Here is a 20,631-nt window from a genome sequence, read left to right as displayed (position 1 = left end):
CAGCCTTAGGCCTCAAATCCATTGCCTCAGGCCATAGCTGACTCAGAAACCACTTTACGCGCGAACCCCGACGCGTCGCGTTGGTGCCACACTAACCAAAAGTTCTTGAAGCCTCCCTTCCGCCAAATCATCAACCCCCCCAAACTGACATATTTGCGGTCCTCTACACCATGGATAGACGCACCCCCTATACTTTGAGCGTACTTGCGCCCAGCACCAATGGCGCTGATGAAGATCGCACGACTATTCAAAATCGTCTCCGGGATTTCGTGCTAGAATTTCAGCTGGATAATGCATTCGTCTACCGGTACGCATCCCACCACCATGATGGTCCAATGGAGACTAATTTATGATTAAATAGTGATCAATTACGGCAAAATGCCCTTGTGAAACAATACTACTGTGATATCGACATTGCTCATCTAATTTCTTACAACGAAGAATTGGCCCACAAACTGACCACCGAGCCTGGCGATATCATCCCTCTTGTAAGTTTCTTATCCCGCCGATGTTGGCCGTTGCTAACTCGAAGTAGTTCGAGCTGGCCCTGAAACAATGTACTGCGCGGATTGTCTACCCCGGGCAGCGCGATATCACACTACCCTCCCACCAACTGCTCCTACACTCTTCGGCATCGCATATCTCAATTCGTGATCTCAATGCCACCAACATCTCCCACCTCGTTCGCATCCCTGGAATTGTGATTGGAGCTTCAACAATATCTTCCAAATCAACAATTATTCACGTTCGTTGCAAGGGGTGCGATCACGGTGAAAACATCCAGGTCGATGGTGGCTTCTCTGGCCTATCGCTGCCACGCCGCTGCGGTCGACCCAGGAACGAAAATGATCAGCCCAATGAGCAATGTCCCTTGGATCCTTACGTCGTTCACCACGAGAGATGTCAATTCGTGGACCAGCAAGTCCTCAAGCTTCAAGAAGCCCCTGACCAGGTGCCAGTGGGTGAGATGCCGCGACACGTCCTTATTTCCGCCGATCGCTACCTTGCCAACCGAGTTGTTCCTGGCTCCCGTTGCACAGTTATGGGAATCTTCTCTATCTACCAAGCGAAGGGTGTCAAGAAGGAGGCTGCTGTGGCTATCCGCAACCCCTATCTCCGCGCAGTGGGAATTACGTCCGACTTCGACCAGACAGCGAAGGGCGCCTCAATCTTCTCCGAGGAGGAAGAACAAGAATTCCTGGAGCTTAGCCGGAGGCCTGACCTGTACGATGCCCTTGCGCGCAGCATTGCCCCGTCTATCTATGGAAATGCGGATATGAAGAAAGCCATCGTGTGTCTGCTCATGGGTGGCTCGAAGAAGATTCTTCCTGATGGAATGAAGCTCCGTGGTGATATTAACGTGCTTATGCTCGGTGACCCCGGTACTGCCAAGTCTCAGCTTTTGAAGTTCGTCGAAAAGGCTGCTCCCATTGCCATCTACACCTCTGGAAAGGGTTCATCTGCCGCTGGTTTGACAGCCTCCGTGCAGCGAGACCACACTACGCGCGAGTTCTATCTCGAAGGCGGTGCTATGGTGCTTGCTGATGGTGGTGTTGTGTGTATTGATGAGTTCGATAAGATGCGCGACGAGGACCGAGTGGCCATTCATGAAGCCATGGAACAGCAGACCATCTCTATTGCCAAGGCCGGCATCACCACAATCCTCAACTCGAGAACATCCGTCTTGGCCGCAGCCAACCCTATCTTCGGCCGATACGATGATCTCAAGACCCCCGGCGAGAATATCGATTTCCAGACCACTATCCTGTCCCGTTTCGATATGATCTTCATCGTCCGCGATGAACATGAGCGTGGCCGCGACGAGAAGATTGCTCGCCACGTCATGGGCGTTCACATGGGCGGTCGCGGTGTGGAAGAGCAAGTGGAGGCCGAGATTCCCGTTGATCAGATGAAGCGCTACATCAGCTACTGCCGCAGGTATGTTGACACTCCTTACTGATTTTCACTGCTATATGTATACTAACATCTCATCTAGTCGCTGTGCACCCCGTCTCTCGCCTGAAGCTGCGGAAAAACTCTCATCCCACTTCGTCTCTATCCGAAAGCAAGTCCACCGTGCCGAGATGGAGTCCAACACTCGATCATCAATCCCCATTACCGTTCGTCAACTCGAGGCTATTGTCCGTATCTCCGAGTCCCTTGCCAAACTTTCCCTCTCTCCTATCGCCACGGAAGCCCACGTGGATGAGGCCATCCGTCTGTTCCTGGCATCCACTATGGACGCCATTACCCAGGGCGAGGGCCAAGGCAGCAAGGAGCTCATGGAGCAGAGCAGCAAGATTGAGGATGAGCTGAAGCGTCGTCTCCCCATCGGTTGGAGCACAAGCTTGGCCACTCTGCGCCGTGACTTTGTTGATGGCAAGAACTATACCGAGCAAGCACTTAACCGTGCACTGGTGGTCTTGCAGCGACGTGACACCATCCAGATCCGTTCTGGTGGATCTCAAATCTACCGCAATGGAGTTTGATCTGTGACTTATTATGATTCTAATGTGTTTCTGTTGATACACCTGGTATGTGTGCTATGGGATGGGTTGTCGATTCTGTGCATCTGTCGATCTTGTAAGGCATGGGAGTTTGCAAGCGGTGTTGGGCGTGTTTAATATTGAGGTTCTGAGGGTATTTTCAAGATGAATTGCATATTCCTTTCTTTTTCCCATGAATCCATTGTAAGACGTAGTACCTTCCCTGTCGCGCGTCGCAGCCTCCCTTTTGGGTCATCACCTTACGCCACTGGGAAGGTATAAATACCCCCTCCTCCTCCTCTCCAACTTCTCTCTCTTCTCTCTTCTCTCCTCAACCCTCCAGGCCCACATTGCACTCCGTGGTTCCCTAGACACCCAACAATCTTTTGAACTTTCTCAGCTTCAGGTCCTTATTCAACATATGGATGCTGCTGTCAAGTGATCGGTTTATCCTGATGACTCTGGCGGGTTTCTGTAGGCGGCCTGGGCTAGGCTGCGAAAGGCACGAAGCATGTACACGCGGGCTACCAACTGGCGGTCTTCAGGTACCTGAGGCGTCTAGCAAAGACCTCTGCGGATACAGACTGTACGTGTCCAGGTGCTCCCGTTGTCCGTCAGGAGCTGAACCAAGGGGCTCTGTTCTCCTCTCCTCTACGTGCTCTTTGAGCCAATCTTTTGTGCTTCCCACAGAGATAGCTCTCTGTTGTCCGAAGCATTTTCTGGGGATGCTTTTGCTTTTCTTTTTACTGAAGGTTTCTTTGATGACTGTCTTTCTTCCTGGTGCTGTTGTATGCCAATCTTGTGACCTTTATGCCTGATCCTGTCGTTGCTTTGTCTCTACCTTGTATGTATAAAATGAACAATACACAGCCTCTTAACCTGATGATTCAATTGTAAACACTTAGAATGTGTGTCATGATGATTTTCCGTAGTTCAAATCTCACCGTATTTCGTTTTCCTGGAATCATAGAGAAACATTTGCGATGATGTGTTGTCCAGCTTGGACGATGATCCACCTCAATCCCTGCCCCTCCAAAACCCCTCCAAGTCACAGGGCTAGCCTTATTCAGCCACAGGTCCCCTCAACGCCACTGGTTGTGAATAACCCCTCTCCAATATCTCGACTGCCAAGGACTGACAACATGAGGCTGCATCCCCAAACTGTCTTGGCACAGTATCAGCCCCGGTCAACTGCATTGTCCACATTAGGCACCAGCGTTTCTCTTCGGTCGGTTCGATACCCATTGGCCATATGTGGCCCACGTCCTGTGGCTGCTTTCTAAGGCTGTCACGGAATAATGCATTCTTGGCGCGCATGCACAGTGCAACATCAGGATATGTCGCTGCGAATCCTGTGGCTGGAGACAGTGGGAGATGTCGCCATGCGCCACGGTAACTGGATATCAAGTCAATGTGCTCTGAATTCCGTGGTGCCGGATATCCCGCCAAGATGACAGCCTCGGATGTTCACTTGGGTCTGATCGGTCTGATCCACCTACTGACGTGTACGGGCGTTGTGGATGCTGCCATTCCGTCCTCTCCACAGCTGTCTACAGACTAACTCGCTAGGTTTCTTTGTCTTTGAAAACATCCCCGTTCACACGGAGTACAGTATCCCCGCTTTGCCAATGTCGCTCCTTCCAATGAATGCCCCACCCCAGCCAGCTGTCATGGCGCGATCGAGATACAGTGCGACGAATTAGTCGGGGACATGTGTCGGACAAGAACCGGGGGCTGCTGCAAGATTCCTTGTGTTGGTCCAGATCGCGACTCGGGGCGTATTGGTCTCGCCAGATGGGGTATATAAAGAGACTGCCCCTCCCCCTCCGTTAACTTCCGTCATCCACAAAGTTTATGATACATAGCCTCTACACTCTACTTTGCATTCTTCTCTCCCAAATCGACAATATGAGCTTCCACGAATCTGCTTCTCACATTGAGCTTGAGGATGGTCACATCCTCAAGGCTGTTCTTCGCAACGAGGATGGTGATGAAGAGGAGTCCACCCTCGATCTCAATGACCACATCGGGAACGACAATGGTATGTCCCCAGTCTTTGCTTGCAGTGTACCCTGCATTAATGTCGTGACACCAGTTATTCTAACTGACTTCTTTAGGTCAATTCCACTGGGACGGCGGTGACTTCCACTCCACCGCGGAGGATGTCCGATTTGATCGCGAAGGAGACGATGGTGTCCCCATCCTGCGTGCTATCTTGCGCGACGTCGAGGGCGAGGAACACGATGCGGATATCAACCTGGCCGAGCGCGTTGGGAATGATAATGGACACTTGGTCTTCAACTAGGGGGCTTAGATGACTCTCAACCCTGGGGAATAGCCTTGTCATTGTCGCTATTGTCTGGTACAATTACATACACATGGCACATCTCCAATGAGTCTATACTGTTGTTGCTGGCATGATGATTTATGGTAGATTATTTGGTTTCTGTGGTATCAATCCCATTACTATATACCGCCTCTATCCTTCTAATCCATCTTAATGACGTGGTGTAAAATCTTGTCAAATGTCGTTTGATATGTCGTTTGGTTTTGCGTATTCCTCTAAGCTTCCAAGGTTTTTACTTCGAATTATATAACATTTCTCCAATAAATTCCCACGTTCCTTCCTCGCTGGCGAACTTCATTGTGTCCTGCCACCCGCTCCTCTCCTTCTTTCATTTACTTCACTGCGGGAAAAAAAAGGATCTTGCATCTTTGGCTGCCCAAATCACCAATTCTCTAGGTTCGTCCCCCGGTTGACGCTTGACTCGCGTTTTGTTTTCTGCTCGTTCTACGTCCTAATTCAAGCCCTCTAAATAACATGTCGCTGACCTTCGATCTCATTGTCTTCCAGTTTCATCGCCTGCCAACAGTCAGACTTTTCACCGCTCTTTCTTGCGCCCTCGGCTATCGCCCGTCGAGTGAGACATATATTCGGTGGACCCTCCAGAACCTCCTCTGGCTTGCCCATGACATCACAGCTTTATCCCACCCTCCTCAATCCGTCCTACCACCCCAGGCGAGCGCACATGGCCGTAGAGCCCTATGAATTGGAAGGGCAAGAAATGTACATTCGAGGGAAGTCTGAGCCCAGGCGATGTCCCCCTAAGCGTAAGTGTCGCGCAGGCCAAATGCCAGGACCAGAACGCGGTCCACTTGTAACAAGCCTCAAAATATGGGTAAGTACCCAGTACAGCATCACGTTTATGATGTATTATGATGCTAACTTACTGGAAGACTGTCCATTATATTAACCTCATCGAGGAGGACTGTATATTCGCTGGTGGCAGACGGTAAGGACCCTTGGCATCATAAGGTCTCTTATACCTCAGAGGTAAGCTTGTCGAAATCATCTCATGGAGCCTATCCTGACATCTTAGCTCTCCTTCCCTGATCTGGGCATCGAATCCACAGAAAGCGAGACACAGCGATAAGACATGGTGTCTAAATATCCGGCCATTGAACAGCTGTACCAAACCTCACCCCAACGCCTGATCAAACCATTGCTGTGAAAAGCGGTGAATGGGAATTCCTTGGTCGACTACGCCAGGATGCACGGAATGGCTCGTGAAATGTGTCGGCGGTGCTATAATTGCCATTCCCATCTTTTTTAAGCCACAACGTCTTCTCCTTTGGGACATGGGAGTTGAATCCTAGTACGTTGTTGGAGCCTACTACACTGAGTCAAATTGTCCGATCCTGAGGGAATCTAGTGTCACAAGATTCAGCCAATAATTTTGGCCTCATGGATGAGCTACTGGCGATCCAGAGATCCCAAGGATCTAAGATCACTCGAGCAAACGCGCATGATATTCCACCGAAGGGCATGGTTAAGGAAATCTCTTGGAACTTTCCACGAACGAGCGGCAATTCTACCAAGCCCACCATAGTCAGAAGCCAAGTACGCCGAGTAAATTGGAGTATACTGGTATAATTACAGTGACTAACATGACTTGTACAGATCTTATATCCAAGCGACTAGCCTACGGAAGTTGGCCAAGCCTGGGAAACGAGTCGAGTCCAAATTCATCTTTGGGCGCAACGCGCTCCACAAGTCAACCGTGGTTAACTTGTGAACTCGGCTAAAAGTGTTAGACACAAAGTGTGAACTAGGTGGCCAAGGCACTCGTATCCAGACTTTTGAGAAGTGGCGCGAAGCAGGCCTAACTGCCGAGTGAGTACATCTCGTGGTTAGCGAGTCTATTATTTCCCGTGTTCTAGCCGCAGAACACTCGTTAAAGTTCGGTCTTCCCGCCTCCGCTTGGTATTCAAACAGCTCCTTCAATGGCAGTGCCTTGCGCCTACCCATAAGGCCAGGTGAGGCCTCCACGAGAAGTTCCTCGCTTTTGATTGCTGTCTACTTAACACGTGGCTCATGCAGATAGCTCCGCGCTGCGCTAGTCGAACCCAAGATACTCCCTCCCTTTGTGGTCTTGATCAGCAAGGCCGAGATTCATTGGTCAGAGACTCCAACAATCCTGATAGCGAAAGAGATTCAACAGAGACAGTGAGCACCGTCTGCGTCTCCGGCATGGGCTCTTTCTCCTAGGTATAAGTAGGATGTCTATATAATTTACACTTGACGTACGAAATGAAGCCACAATTCAAGCTAGCGTCGTCCCTTTTCTTATAAACGCGTGTAGAAGTGAACTAGATTCAACAAGTCAAATTAAAACTTTCCTAGTACACCTCAAACTATGAAAGAATTAGGAGTACTGCACTTTGTTGTCATCCTTTGCTACAGATGAGAAACTGAATTGGGGGAGGTGATATGTTGAGGCAGATCATGGGTAGGAAATGCATCTTATTTACATGACTCCGTTTATTGTTCCCTTCCCAGGGTTCCCCTTCATTACCCACTATCCTTCATGCCATGAAACCGACATCTCCTGGTTGTTTCACATCCCTCTTCCACTATTCTGGAGACAACCATTATCAACCTAGATACTCAATAAGGAATAGTTTGTATTTTTCAATGAGACCCGTGGAACGACAACGGACGGCCCCGATTTGATCCAAAGATCGGTGGTCGGAAAGCAACTTTTAGAGACCGACGAACGCCTTTCAGAAGCCGGTATGCCTCTGAGACTCTGGCCATCCTACGCCGAGAGACAATTTCTACCCCGTGAGACAATTTGAATGTCACCACGAAGACGACCACAAGAGAGGATTCATGCATATTCATCTTCAAGCCCCACATTTGAACACGGTGTTTCGAACACTTACTTGCCGCGCGGGATAGGCCATTGCATTACCATGCTATGTAGAGATTAATGGACTCACACAACCTCAACTTATGGGTTCTACTGTAGCACTCAAGCTCCTCGCCTTACGCCAAGACAAACGGGTTAACACTGGTATTGTCCCTGAGGGATATATCGATCACCTAGTATAGGAGAGGGTGCCCGCGGAAACCATGGATATCAAGAGGTTCTGGGCACTCCCAGAGAACCTCGTAACCCTCGTACCGATATTCGTGTGAAGCTCAAGGCCATTTACAGGAAAATAGCTAAGCTTTCATAGTGGTAAAACATTCAGCTGACCCGTGGCGGAAGTGATTCTAGCGATTGGCATGCAGGTCCTCTCTCCAATGCCAGCTAAAATCATCTATGAGTTTGAAACCGGTACCATGTATCTTTACTCACAATGTTGTCTACGTTATATGATTTACACTTACCGACACATATGAATCTTATTATTCTTAGCTATTTTGCAGGTTTCCGAGAGACCATACAGATCAAAGATCCGCAAGAATGGGACGATAGGTTCTACGTTGTGTTCCGTCTAGAGGATATCCCCGACACGCAAATTGGAACTTCAACCGTACTAGCTAGATCTCGTAGGGCATGATTATGGCATATAATACACAAGCATGGGTTCCTAGAAGATAAACGCGAGACCAGCCCTTTGATAATATCCGAGGGTAGTATTGGTTTATTCCCCAGAATATAGCTATAATTGACCAGGTCTAATATAGAGGTCAGTGAGTGGATCATATACGTAGTTGAACTTCAAAAGTGCACATGTCTATGGAAGTTTCGGATTTTTCACTTTAAACGTATGTTATTTTATTCTCACCTTGGATTTAATAGGCATAGAAAAGGTGATAGCACTTTATGGGAAGTAAAAATGATATAACTACTATGTGGGGACTGGGTGTTTGTTAAGTTGAACCGAAAGGACAAACATTTCGTGGATACGCTCTTACAGCTCAGTAATTTAAGTCTACGTTATGTAGCATAAGTCCTGCAGTAGTGGTTGACCGAGCCGTGATAGGGAGGTCGAATTGGGTAAAGGGCCACCTGGTTCGACTTCAGGGGTGACAATACCTAAAGAGGATTCCGATATACACCTTTTTTTTTCACTTTTCTTACTTCTTAGTTCACTCTGGCACGACCTCTTTATTAATCTCGACACGTGTGATCATCTAGCCTTTTATGTGCCATTCTGGTGGGTCCGATCCCCTTAGGTCCGGCCTCTCTTTCTTCACCTTTCCCTTGCCATAAAAGCGATGAATCCTCACACACTCTCGGATACACAAATACCAACGAGAATAATTATTTTATAGGGTTGGGCGCACAGAAGATCACATACTCACGATGTGACTAAGGAGGTTTTTGTCTTTACGGATGAGGTCTATGCGCTTAGCCGCATCGATGCGAAATTAGGCTATTCCCCCGAGAATGATCTTGCGGTCGAAATACGGGCAATGAGCCAGTTCTCGAACACACTCCATGGGCTTGGCGTTCATATCTAGCTGTACTTGAGCCCTGGTCACGCTAAGATCCCGGGAAATGTGGCCGCTGATGCCATGGCCAAGAGGATGCAATGGAAAATGTTCTTGCAAACCACCAAGTCTGGGCTAACAATGGCCTAGGTCGATAGGTTGGTGGGCTTTGGGTGGCCTAAGCTGATTCGAATATAGTAAAGCACCGAATATAACACGATGTATTGTTTGATTATAACTGAGATGTGAGAATAATATGAACGAAAATATATGCGGGGAGAAGTAATATTAACTTGGATCATATAGTGAAGTCAGTTAGATTTGAGGTATCTTGAGAGTCGATTTGAGATTATGTAGGCGTGACATGAATCACTGATCAGATAGGAAGTGACACCGGGAATTGGAACTTGGTACTAGATTAGAGAAATAAAACAAAGGACGTGAGAGCAAAAAAGGAATACCTATAAATAAAAGATTAATAGGTAAACTATCGGAGATACGATTGAATACTAGATCTACGAGATTTTTATATACTAAAGGTGAGGTCGATCTGATTACATGTAGCTTTACTGGTCCTTGAGTCAACATTAAGTCATATTCACCGCACAACTCAGACATCATAAATCAACTACATTTGCAATACCTTCTCCAGTATACCTCATTCTTTGGCACTTTCCCTTCATCTCCAACACCTCAATCCTCGTCACTTTCACTTCATCTCCAGCACCTCATTCCTTCTCACTTTCACTTCATCTCCGGCAATTCATCTTCGGGGGGGGAGGCAACAGAACTCGGGCCAAGGCCCTTGTGGTGTGGCTTTGCTTCACTCTGCGACCGGTCGATAGAGTACGGTTTCCCGAACCAGCTGCCTCTGCGCCCTCTTGGCCATTGCATCGGCAGCTACATTCCCGGGCAGCCTACAATGACCAGGGCTCAGGTGCAGCTCCATGTGCACGCCCAGCGTGTTAAGGGTCCTTGAATACCGGCTGATAGACGCCACCTGACTAGTCATTTGCCCATTAGGGGGATATGGAAGGCCTCCGTCAATGCGCCGGAGTGCATTGATGTCGTCGGTGAAAACGAATAGCTCCTTGGTCATCGAATGCAGGTGTGACTCGGTCCGTAAACTGCTGCTCTGGAAGAACTCTTCGTCGACTGGGATATTTTCTACAACACTGGCATGTTCCTTGTCGATCTCTTCAATTGCTGTCCTCAAGGCACAAGAAATCGCGAAGAGTTCAAGGGTTGCGCTATCATCGGTTCTGAGGGGATAATAAACACCCTTTCCTTGCCACTCGGTGGATGGGTAGCGTTCCGGCCAAACAACCCCCGCCGCGCCGCGCATTGAACGGATCGAAGCATCGCAGAAATATACGAGTCGCTTGCGGACTTGCTTGGGCACAGGGAGGCTGAGGATCTTGTTTGCGATATCCCAAGCCTCTTGGCCCGTAAATCCAAAGACCAATCCTTGGAACCCATCTCCCAGCTCCCAACAGAACTTGTAGTATTTCCTTTCCTCTTTCCTCTTCGTCATCTTGATCTTCTTGTTTGTTTTAATTTCCTGCAATTGAGGGTTGCTAGGAGGTGAATCAGGCGTTGATTGCTTTTCCATTTAGGCTTATCGTTGCCGTGAACTGCCACTTGCTGGGTTGGGGTTTGGTGTGAGATTTGACGCTGTAGGTATTTGTTACTGGCACTGGCTGCCTTGGGCTGGGCTTAGGCGACGGGGCTGCTACGTCGACGCCCCAAGGCTGCCCCAGGCTGGTGAAGAGGTATGGGAGGCTTTGCTGGGTCTTTTGCTGGACCGTTGGTGGAGGCGGGGGAGCGTGAGTGGCCGCAGGAGTCGAAGCAATTTCGTCTTCCTCGAGCTTCTTGTCTTCAACTTCACGTGGTAGAGGCGAGGCAGAGCGGGTCGTCTACGGAGTGGGGAAATTATTTCCTTCCTCGAGTTTAGTGGGCAGAGGGGTAGGGTCAGTGATCGGGGGACTTGCCTGAGTTTCCTTACCCTCTGCTTCTGTCGGCGTACCCTTCCTTATTCCCGAGATAGAAGGTTGTAGTGTGCTGCGGTCCTTGAAAACGTGATCTGAATAACAACTTATTTTGCTTCGTATGGTCCACTTAGGGTAGATAGTGGAGGTTGAGATAAAATGGAGGATATCGCAAGGAGTAAAAGTGCTATTCATGTGACAGTCTAAGGGGAGGTAGGGGAAGAAAAAGAAGAAAGAACGCATAAGTCTCTAAGGTATCAGTCGCCCGCTGCACCTTAGGCCTATATTATGTTGCTACACTAGTATTTAGGCTACATTACAGTTCGTTCAAACAACCTCTCCCTTCCCTCACCACACCATTTCCTATAACAAGGCTAAATATTACCTACAATCTGCTTTCTATTGGTGTTTCGTGTTATCCGTAGCAAGATTGTCATTATCATGGGGCATATTGCCGTTTGTTGGATTGGCTTTGGCGCAGAAAATAGAGGGGATTGTCCACCTAGGATAATTTATATTAGTCTGTGGCATCATGTTCACATTATGGGATATATTTGTAGAGATATAGAATTTGAACTTGACGTGGCACGGTGAGAGAAAGGAGGAAGAGAAACTCTCAGAGGTATCAGTCCCATAGCTGAAAATTCTGGTATATAATCTGCTGGAACAAATCAAGTATTGATGCCCTCTTTGGCAGGCCCCATCAGGTCGCCGCTCAGCGGTTATTATGAACAACCATGTCTGCAATGGACGATTGCAGTGCCCTTCTTAATGGATACAAGGACCCACCCAAGAAGTGGCCTCCTGAATCCGAATACCTCGACCATTTACAAATTAGATGATACCCTCGACAACAGAGACGGCTTCAAAATCTAAGAAGCCCAGGTTGTTCAAAGTCTCAAGGGTTACTCTTTCTATCCCCCCTTCTCTTAGAAGATCCGACGACCATTGAGAACAGACCTCGAAGCTACCTAAAAGCAGCGGCAGCTATCTATTCAGGTCCCCAACTACCTCATTTATCAACCTTTCGATTACGATCGTTGACAGGTAAACCTCCAGACAGTGCCACTCGACCAGATCCTTCAGTGAGTACACTTACAGCAGACAGCCTAGCTTCAGATAGGGGTGAGTTCAGGGGTGGCCTCTTCGTTAGGCATCCAGATCTTATCTGACTGCCCACTAGGCTAAAAGGGGGTTTCTTTGAAATGTTTGTATTTCCCTTAAATTCATAGAACCCTGTTGCCACCAAATATCACTCAATATAATCACTTCTAGCCTCAAACTCTATCATTATAGTATAGATATGTAGGATTCTTGCTATCCTATACATTCTATGTTTGCAGTTTGGTAGAAGGGTGTTAGGAGGTGAAATTGTCGAGAATTGGTTCGTCCTTAAAACTCGATCAATCTCTAGTTGATCGGTCCGGTACAGTAGATATTCTAATCTCGCACTCACTATATATTTGTCCTTTCTAGGTGCTTGTCTATATTGGAAGCACCAAACCGTCTTCAAGAAACACAGATTTTAGATATTGAAGAGGGAACGCTTAAGGCTATATACTCTTTAATATACCGGCCGATTCGGGATTCCCGATTTAGTATGGTACGCAACATTTCATGCAGAAGGACTTTGGTGCTTAGCGTAAGAAGTGAATTTAGAGAGGTATAGAAGTCTGTATTGTCAATCTGTAGTATCTGCTGCTTGTGTTGAATAATATCCTACAAAGTCATATTAAATAGCATGTAATAATGGAATTTTGGGATCTTTCACAAAGGTGTAAAATAAATTGTAAGAATGTCTAATCTCTTCATACATGGAAATGAAGCCATATTCATGTCTTCCCTTTCTTCCTGTAGAATCATCTATTCCTTTCCATGAAATTTTCTTTTTGTGATGAGAATCAGAAAGAATTGTGGGCAATGAGCGGTGTCATTCCTAAACGCTGAATTCTCCATGGCTTCATGTTTCGCACAACAATTTAACTAAGACGACAATGCATTGGAAGCAGTCCAAATTGCAATATCGATTCATGATTCTAGGATCCTCGGATTTGTATGATGGAATAGGTGATAAAGGCGTCAAACTGGACAATGCCGCTAGTCTCAATTCCGTAGGAGTCCTAAATTCTTGTCATGCAAAATTGACATGCAAAATTCACATGTTGCAAAAGAAGCAAGGTATGCATGAAATCCACCAGGGTTTAGAGCCGAACAACTCCAAAGACATGTTAATTATGACGAAACAACTTGGATTTTCAACAGCTTGTATCCTACCAACCGTTATAGAATGGACCATAAAAGAAATAACGGACAGGAAAGGCAGGGCTACTACGTAATAAGAACGTGGTTCCCTACTGCAATGTGTATCAAAACTCAATGCTTGTTTAGACTTTGCATATTTAGTCCACCCGTGGAAGGGTGCACGGATGGTGGGTCGGGTGGATCGCGGGGCATACTCGGCCAGGCTAGCCCATATACGGACTAGCCGATATCCTTATTCCCACTGCTATCTACCGAGTACACGCATACTATGAATCACAATCCTATTGGGTAAATGGAAAAAACGGGGGCTAGCAGGCCACGAGGTACTACGCGGATGCATTAGCAACTCACAACCTCCGACTAGGTTCCAGGGAACAGTGAACCTACCCATGCCGAACTGTATGGACCTGATTTAGTCGATGATAGGAGGATAGGAGGGGCAGGGCTGGACTTGGCAGACCACGACCTCGACGGGTCCCACGACTAGCAGGCCTCCCCACAGGCTCTGTTGGCGTGTGCATGATAGTTGGCCAGGCCGTAGTTGTCTTCTCAAACAGGTCATACATGGCCTTCTTGGCCATTTTGTCGGCCGCGACATTCCCTAACACCCCAGAATGACCCGGGCTCAGGTGGAGCTCAATATGGACACCGAGGTTATGCAGCGCCTGTGAGTGGCCACTTATTGCCGCCATTTGAGCTCCAATCTCATCGTTAGGGTCATAAGCCATATCACCACGAATACGCCTAATTGCGCCAAGGTCATCAGAGAACAGAAAGACCTCCTTGGACATCGTGTGGGGGGGAACTGGTGCGTGGGAAGGTGTGTGCGATAGTGGCCCGCTCCGAACCAATGTCTTGAATGGCAAGCTGAAGGCTACAGGAAATCCCAAACAGTTCCATAGTCGAGACTTCGTCTGAGCTTATCGGATAATGGACACATCTTCCCTCCCAATCAGAAGAGGTTAGACTTGATAGTTCGGGGCCGAGGGGGTTTCCACGACCTCGCCTTCTTCCAGCTCCCCATGCTTGAGTTCAGTGCTTGTGATCGGGGCATACTGGGCGGATGAGGAATTCAGTAGAACCTCGCTATGCTTGAGCTTAGTTGGCGTCCGCTCTGTCGTTCCGGGGGGAGGGGGAAGGGTTTCCATGGGGCTGTGCCGTGGTAGTGGGTTCGAATCCTTACGGGTCGGGTCGGAGTCGCATGAGAACACGGTTACTGTCATACTTAGCTCGGAGGATAGTGGGACTTTGAGGTGAATCAGAGAATATTACAGGGGGTAGAATTGTAAGGAATTCAAAAGTTAAGGAGGAGCAAGAGGGGGGAGAACAAAATCACTCGTCACAAAGCTATCAATTGACTTCTACAGGTTTAACTATAACACTTTGCTTACAACGGAAGCTAGGCTACATTGCGGTTCCTCTATATAGCTTCTTTTGCCCCAGCGCAGCACTTGGTACTACAATGCTAAGCAAACCTCTTCAACCTGTCTTATGTCTAATAGGCGATAGGCAATGAGGTCCCCATCACCTGGGCACTCCACACACGACCCGATTAAATTGTTCCGTCTATCGAAGTCTCTGCAACTTACCGTGCCTTATGGTAGCTGCATAAGATTGCCCCGTCCTCAGGTGACGAAGGGCATACAACATATGCTCGGAATGAGTGACAGGCAATATCTACCCCCCAGTTACTCGAATCGTCGCTCGCCCAATTGATCTACCGACAGGAAAGATTCCGAAACCTCACCCATGTCTCATGTTAGAACATACACGCCCTTGGACGTATTCGCGGACGTCTACGGTATGACCCGAATGGAGATATGGCCAGCCACTTGGAGGTAATTGGATGCCACTCAAAGATACTGAATCGGCTCGGTGTGCACGTTGAGCTGAACCTCCGTCCTGAGCATTCTAAAGTGCCGAGTAATATTGCTGCCGACGCACTGCACTGGCAAGAAAAGCCCAGAATGAACTGTTTGTTCAAACAGCAATCTCTTAGCCGGCAATGGAGACCAAGGGCGAGCCCCTCGAAACCACCCCGGCCCCCGTTCTGGTATCTCCTCCCCTTCTAAGCTGAACACTGGACTAATGGGTAGTTGACCATTGCGAGGAAAATACTGCAACCTTGGTCATTTGATAGTGTGTAAGTTGTGAGATTAATATGGTCAAATGTTGATTTATCGACTAGCAAATGGTAATGATACTACGCTTAGGTATAATACGCCATGGATTACTATATATCGTGGCACCGTAAAGGGTAGCACATATGTTCAAATCGACCATGTGTAATATGGCATAGGATGAACCCGCATAAGTTTCTAAGGGAATATGCGAGTCCCTTGTATGTGACGCAGGTACCACGTTTTGAACAAAGTGCCATGCTGGTATTGGTTTATTCCATAGAGTAGGCCCGGCTAGCTCTAATTGATCCGGTCTAATGCAGAGGTCATCGGGTGGGTCCTCTACCTAATTTAACCCCAAGAGTGCACAAGCCTAGGGAAGCTTGAGATTTTTCATGTTAAACCCATCCGACTTTACCCTCACCTTTACTTCAATAGGCATATGAAAGCTGATATCACTTTGTGAGGAGTAAGAATTATCAAACTAATGTGTGGGGACTAGGTGTTTGTTAAATTTAACAAAACGGGAGGATTGTTCAATGAAAATTCCTTATAGGTGAGTGGCTTATACTTCGGGGTTTGACCCTCGTAACACTAGGTAGACCAGTGTCGTGATAGGGAGGTTCAGTTGGGCGGCGGTCCACTACCTGCGTTCGACTCCAGGAATTCCGTTTGCCTAGGGGGGTTCATTTTTTCTTCTTTGTTGTTGCATCTCATGGTATTTTATACTTCATAATTTCTCACTTTTCTTTTGATGTTTATGACTAGAAACGTGTGAGGAACTATTTGTCTTACAGGGAGAGTCAGTCCCTCCAGCCCCTACCCTTTCTTTTATTCTCACTTGTCGCACAAACAATCGATCCTGACCAGTAATATGACGTTGTTGAATTAGAAAGAAGTTTTTTCAGTTCTTTTGAAATCCAAGAGACCAATGTTCGATTTTCCCGATGTGTATGTTGTCAAAATAAACATGGCTATACTGTAGATCGGATCCACGGAACCGTTGCTTGTGGACCCACATATCGCACCTCCGGTCTGCCCCACCCAAACGTCATTCCAATTCTTTTCCCACTTCAAACCTTTTCTGTCAATTACCCGACCGAAAGCTTCAGAGTGTCACTCCTCCCTTGCATTGGCAATTCTGGAATCTACGGGATTTGCCTTCAAACTACACTACTGCAACACTCTCCCCATCTCCCCAGCCCGACCCAAAGACACACCCAGCCCCCGACCTACGATCCAGAAACCGAACCGAGCCACCTTCTCCACCATGGCACCTCTCATCCGAGTCATTGGATCCCTCAATGCTGACATGGTCTCAGTCACACCCCGATTCCCAGACCCAGGCGAGACAATCACCTCCTCATCTTACTTCACCAGCGCGGGCGGCAAGGGCGCAAACCAAGCTGTGGCATGCGGACGCATGTCCCGAGCCAAGCCAACAGGTACCACAAACTCCGCAAGCGACGTCAATGTCGAAATGATAGGTGCAGTAGGAGCCATGGATGGCCACTTCTCCTCCTTACTCAAGCCGACCCTCGAGAGATCTGGAGTCGACCCGTCCCGAGTGAAAGTCATCGATAACGCATACACGGGTGTGGCGGTGATCATTGTGGACTCCTCAGCCGGTGGTGAGAACCGCATTCTCTTCTCGCCCGGTGCAAATTACAATGGCATGCAGCCTACCCCGGAAGTGCTGGGCATGGCGCTAGCGCCGCCCGTACCCGATGTCATTGTTATGCAAGGCGAGATCCCAGTCGACACGGTTATCGGGATACTACGTGAGATAGCAGCATACAAGGCCAAGGCTCGCGCTCTTGGTAAACGTGGTATTGAGTGCGGTCCGGATGTTATGCTTAACCCGGCACCTGCACCGCCTGGTGGTTTGCCCGAGGATGTATACGCTGCTGTCGACCATTTGATCCTGAATGAGACAGAGGCCGAGCTGATGACTCCGCCTGCGGAACAACTGCTTCGCACGGTGCCGGAAGCAGAGGGTTTGGATGGCAAGGAGAAGGTCGCTCGATATTTCCATAAATTGGGTGTCACCTACATCCTTATCACGTACGGGGCGAAGGGCGTTTGGTACAGTGCCGCGGACGGCGGCTCGTCTGGACCCAGTGACGGAGTACAGCGCTTCACCAACGAGATTCCAGCCGCCCCTGTCTCCCGGGTCTTGGATACTACTGCGGCGGGTGATACATTTGTTGGTGCCTACGCGGTCAGAGTGGCACGATGGCGTGAGCAGCATCGAGGGGAGGGCAAGGCTGGGCAGGATGTTGCGGATGATGAGAAGGCATACCGGTACAAGACTGTCATGGACGAGGCGATGCGTTTAGCTGCATGCGCCTCGGCTCGGGCTGTGGAACGTCAGGGTGCCATGGACAGCATTCCTTTTGAGGATGAGATCTGAAGTAATTGGCATGGTAAGTCTGCGATCATGTACATTATTATATCACGAGAGACTTATGGAATATACGGACTATCCCGGTCGGCATTTCCCGCCTGTAGTAGAATGTCGACGCGATTATACGTCGATGGCACAATGGACAGGCTCTCAGCTTTCGCGAAGAATGCAACAGGGATCAGTACGCCGAGGAAAATAATCCGAGCCCACGAGGAACAGGGGCCGCAGGTGCCATCAAACCTTGGGAACCCTATCCATGTAATATCCCTATTAATAACCCTCCATCATTCTACGCCTTGAAACAGCCTTCAGGGGCGAATTCCTACTTTGAACCACCTGGACAGCCAGCCCAGTGAACATTCCCCAGCCCTGGGTGTCCGACACCCCCAGACACCTTCAACCCTTCCCCTGAGACAAAACCCCGTACAATGTTCCACATTCACCTCAAACCCCAGCAGCCCCCGGTCGGCCTCTGCATGCATGGTTTCATCCGGTAACCTGAGTCCGGATGGGGCATAGCCAATGGAGACCGATGCGTTGGCAGAGTTTCATTAGACATTTCATGCGACATACTTTTAGTGCAATGGTAGACGCTGTTGGTCGCGAATGAGCGCACAGTGCGCAAGGAAGAGACGTGAACGCGAAGTCGCGCGCGAAGGAACGTGCAAGACGTGGGAGGACGTGATGGACGTGGAGGTATTTGGTACTTACGCGATGTATGCGCTAGTATGGGGATGCCAAGTACCGAGTACTTACGTTAGGCTGACCGACGCGTCCAAGGGATACGCGACATGCAGTACTCAGCCGGGGGGGGATTGAACTTTTGACCTTTTGCCCTCGGTGATTTTGGTAATTATTTTACTTCCATAGGCAATTCTAGGGAAATTAGGAATAATTAATTCTATACTACTCCGTATGTTGTAGGACAATGGCACTGTGCTATATCCATAGTATACGGAAAATCGCGTAATTGATCTGCATCTCACCATTGTTCCCACACGAGACACGAGGAATGAATGTCAATTGGATTGTGCTGGGAATTGCATAAACGCCACTTTTCGAATTGGCAGCCTCCACAACGTGAACGCGACGCGCTTTTACGGAGTATGCAGGCCTTGAAATACTTCCCTTCGCCCTCCATTTGTGACTCCTCATGTCCTCCATTGCTCCTTGCCTCTTAAACTCTCGAATCCTAAGCTCTTTTAACGTTCACGAATTATTATATCTACCTCATCGCTGCACGTCTTTTACCTCGAATCATCCATCCCTTCTCTCTCTCTCTCAACGGTGTCGACCATATCTACCCATTCCTTCATTTATCCCAATTTCATCCGACCAATTTCTATCATTCAAATCATTTTATTTCTTTTGGATTCCTCTTGTCTTACACAATTACCCTCTTTCTCTTTGCATCGTGCGATCGGCCTGTCTAGTGCCTATTGTAGACCGCCAATCCTCCAAGGCTCCCCCCACTTGGCGCTGACCAAAACAAAACATCCCTCTCTCTCCCTTCTTCCTTCACTATGGCCACTCTCACTATGACTCCTACTCGTCAGCCTTTGGGCTGTTTGGATATGCCATTGATGCGATCGAAACTTAATCGTCAGAACCAGCAAAATGGTACGTGATGACCCATGTTTTGATGTTCCCAAGATGGGCTTAGCTTACAATTCCAACCAGGTGCCATGTCTATGAAGTCAACCCCAATGAAGAGCTCGATCTTCATTGATGCCGATTCCGAGAATGTCAACCCGGCCAGCTACTCAACAAAACGCAAACGTACATTCGAAGACGACGAGGACAAGAGCGCGTCCAAGCCCATCAAAACATCCCGCATGGCTCTTTCCACCCGCATCAACATCTCCCCTCGTCTCTCGACCCCTTCGAAGATCCCCTCAATTACAACTCCCAAATCAGCTCCCATTCTCAAGCCCGCTGGCCGCTCCCCACCACCCAAGTCGAGCAAGTCAGCTACTCGCCGTTCGCTCATCGCCAAACCCCGCTCAGAGCAATATAGCAAGCGCGGCGTCGCTCGTCCCTTCTCTCTTGCCTCCGTCCTTGCCCAATCCACAACTTCCAAGCCTGCTCCTTCTCCCAAGGCCCCCGCCTCGTGGTCCTTCGATATTCACGTCGACACCGAGCAGGAAGAAATGACCAACCTGATGCAACACTCGACCACTGTCCTGGATATCAGCGACGACGAGGGAAAGTCTGACACCTCCACCCGTGGAAAGGAGAACGTCCCCCCTCACGAGCTCGGCATCGAACTCCCCCGCGCCCGCCAGTCCACTGCCACTATTCCTGCTGCTACTCGCAAGTCACCAAAGATGGATGAGCCCCGTTCTCCGCTCGGTGAGCTGAATGCTGCTGAATACTATGCCGAGGACTGCAATGCCTTCTCGTACACAATTGTCTATGACGATGAAGAGCAAGCGCCCGAGTTCAAGAAGCCTTCTTCGCCTCTTTCGCAGAGCCAGGAGGCCCTGGTCACCACCTCCATTGCTTCTGTTTTGGATGCTGTTACCCCCGCGCCTGCTGAAACCCAGCAGGAAAATCCCGAGGACTCAACTGATACCAGCAAGTCTGCTCTTTGATCTGTCTACTCGGCATTCTTTTCATCTGCATCTGCATCTGGCTCAGT

At 48.7% G+C, this 20,631-nt stretch overlaps 8 protein-coding genes across 8 annotated transcripts; 5 read left to right on the top strand and 3 right to left on the bottom strand.

Moving 5' to 3' along the window:
* Nucleotides 1-170: 170 nt before the first annotated feature.
* N7455_003782 (MCM DNA helicase complex subunit MCM5) lies at nucleotides 171-2,489 on the top strand (the record flags this gene model as incomplete). The annotated part of the gene is made up of 4 exons (XM_040958569.2): nucleotides 171-307; nucleotides 362-488; nucleotides 536-1,938; nucleotides 1,997-2,489. 4 exons carry the CDS (start codon nucleotides 171-173, stop codon nucleotides 2,487-2,489), a joined length of 2,160 nt encoding a protein of 719 aa, XP_040810961.1.
* A 1,851-nt stretch (nucleotides 2,490-4,340) lies between these two features.
* On the top strand, nucleotides 4,341-4,791 carry N7455_003781 (CVNH domain-containing protein; the record flags this gene model as incomplete). The annotated part of the gene is made up of 2 exons (XM_040958613.2): nucleotides 4,341-4,527; nucleotides 4,604-4,791. 2 exons carry the CDS (start codon nucleotides 4,341-4,343, stop codon nucleotides 4,789-4,791), a joined length of 375 nt encoding a protein of 124 aa, XP_040810891.2.
* A 516-nt stretch (nucleotides 4,792-5,307) lies between these two features.
* Nucleotides 5,308-5,535, top strand: N7455_003780 (uncharacterized protein; the record flags this gene model as incomplete). The annotated part of the gene is made up of 1 exon (XM_040958621.2): nucleotides 5,308-5,535. One exon carries the CDS (start codon nucleotides 5,308-5,310, stop codon nucleotides 5,533-5,535), a length of 228 nt encoding a protein of 75 aa, XP_040810903.2.
* Nucleotides 5,536-10,036: 4,501 nt separating this feature from the next.
* On the bottom strand, nucleotides 10,037-10,825 carry N7455_003779 (uncharacterized protein; the record flags this gene model as incomplete). Its single annotated transcript, XM_040958667.2, has 1 exon — nucleotides 10,037-10,825. One exon carries the CDS (start codon nucleotides 10,823-10,825, stop codon nucleotides 10,037-10,039), a length of 789 nt encoding a protein of 262 aa, XP_040810934.2.
* A 3,021-nt stretch (nucleotides 10,826-13,846) lies between these two features.
* N7455_003778 (uncharacterized protein) lies at nucleotides 13,847-14,254 on the bottom strand (the record flags this gene model as incomplete). Its single annotated transcript, XM_040958602.2, has 1 exon — nucleotides 13,847-14,254. One exon carries the CDS (start codon nucleotides 14,252-14,254, stop codon nucleotides 13,847-13,849), a length of 408 nt encoding a protein of 135 aa, XP_040810880.2.
* Nucleotides 14,255-14,425: 171 nt separating this feature from the next.
* On the bottom strand, nucleotides 14,426-14,686 carry N7455_003777 (uncharacterized protein; the record flags this gene model as incomplete). Its single annotated transcript, XM_065604575.1, has 1 exon — nucleotides 14,426-14,686. One exon carries the CDS (start codon nucleotides 14,684-14,686, stop codon nucleotides 14,426-14,428), a length of 261 nt encoding a protein of 86 aa, XP_065462126.1.
* Nucleotides 14,687-16,853: 2,167 nt separating this feature from the next.
* Nucleotides 16,854-17,996, top strand: N7455_003776 (ribokinase; the record flags this gene model as incomplete). The annotated part of the gene is made up of 1 exon (XM_040958605.2): nucleotides 16,854-17,996. The coding sequence occupies one exon, from the start codon at nucleotides 16,854-16,856 to the stop codon at nucleotides 17,994-17,996; it is 1,143 nt and encodes a 380-aa protein (XP_040810966.2).
* Nucleotides 17,997-19,164: 1,168 nt separating this feature from the next.
* On the top strand, nucleotides 19,165-20,584 carry N7455_003775 (uncharacterized protein; the record flags this gene model as incomplete). Its single annotated transcript, XM_040958641.2, has 2 exons — nucleotides 19,165-19,610; nucleotides 19,671-20,584. Exons 1-2 carry the CDS (start codon nucleotides 19,514-19,516, stop codon nucleotides 20,582-20,584), a joined length of 1,011 nt encoding a protein of 336 aa, XP_040810996.2. The 5' UTR covers nucleotides 19,165-19,513.
* Between the last annotated feature and the right edge of the window lie 47 nt (nucleotides 20,585-20,631).

The sequence above is a fragment of the Penicillium solitum genome, assembly GCF_028829755.1.
Source record: "Penicillium solitum strain IBT 25940 chromosome Unknown utg000002l_segment0_segment0, whole genome shotgun sequence".
NCBI classification, from domain to species: Eukaryota; Fungi; Ascomycota; class Eurotiomycetes; order Eurotiales; family Aspergillaceae; genus Penicillium; species Penicillium solitum.
Note: the sequence above shows the minus strand (reverse complement) of the source record. Positions and strands in the feature narration are given on the sequence as shown.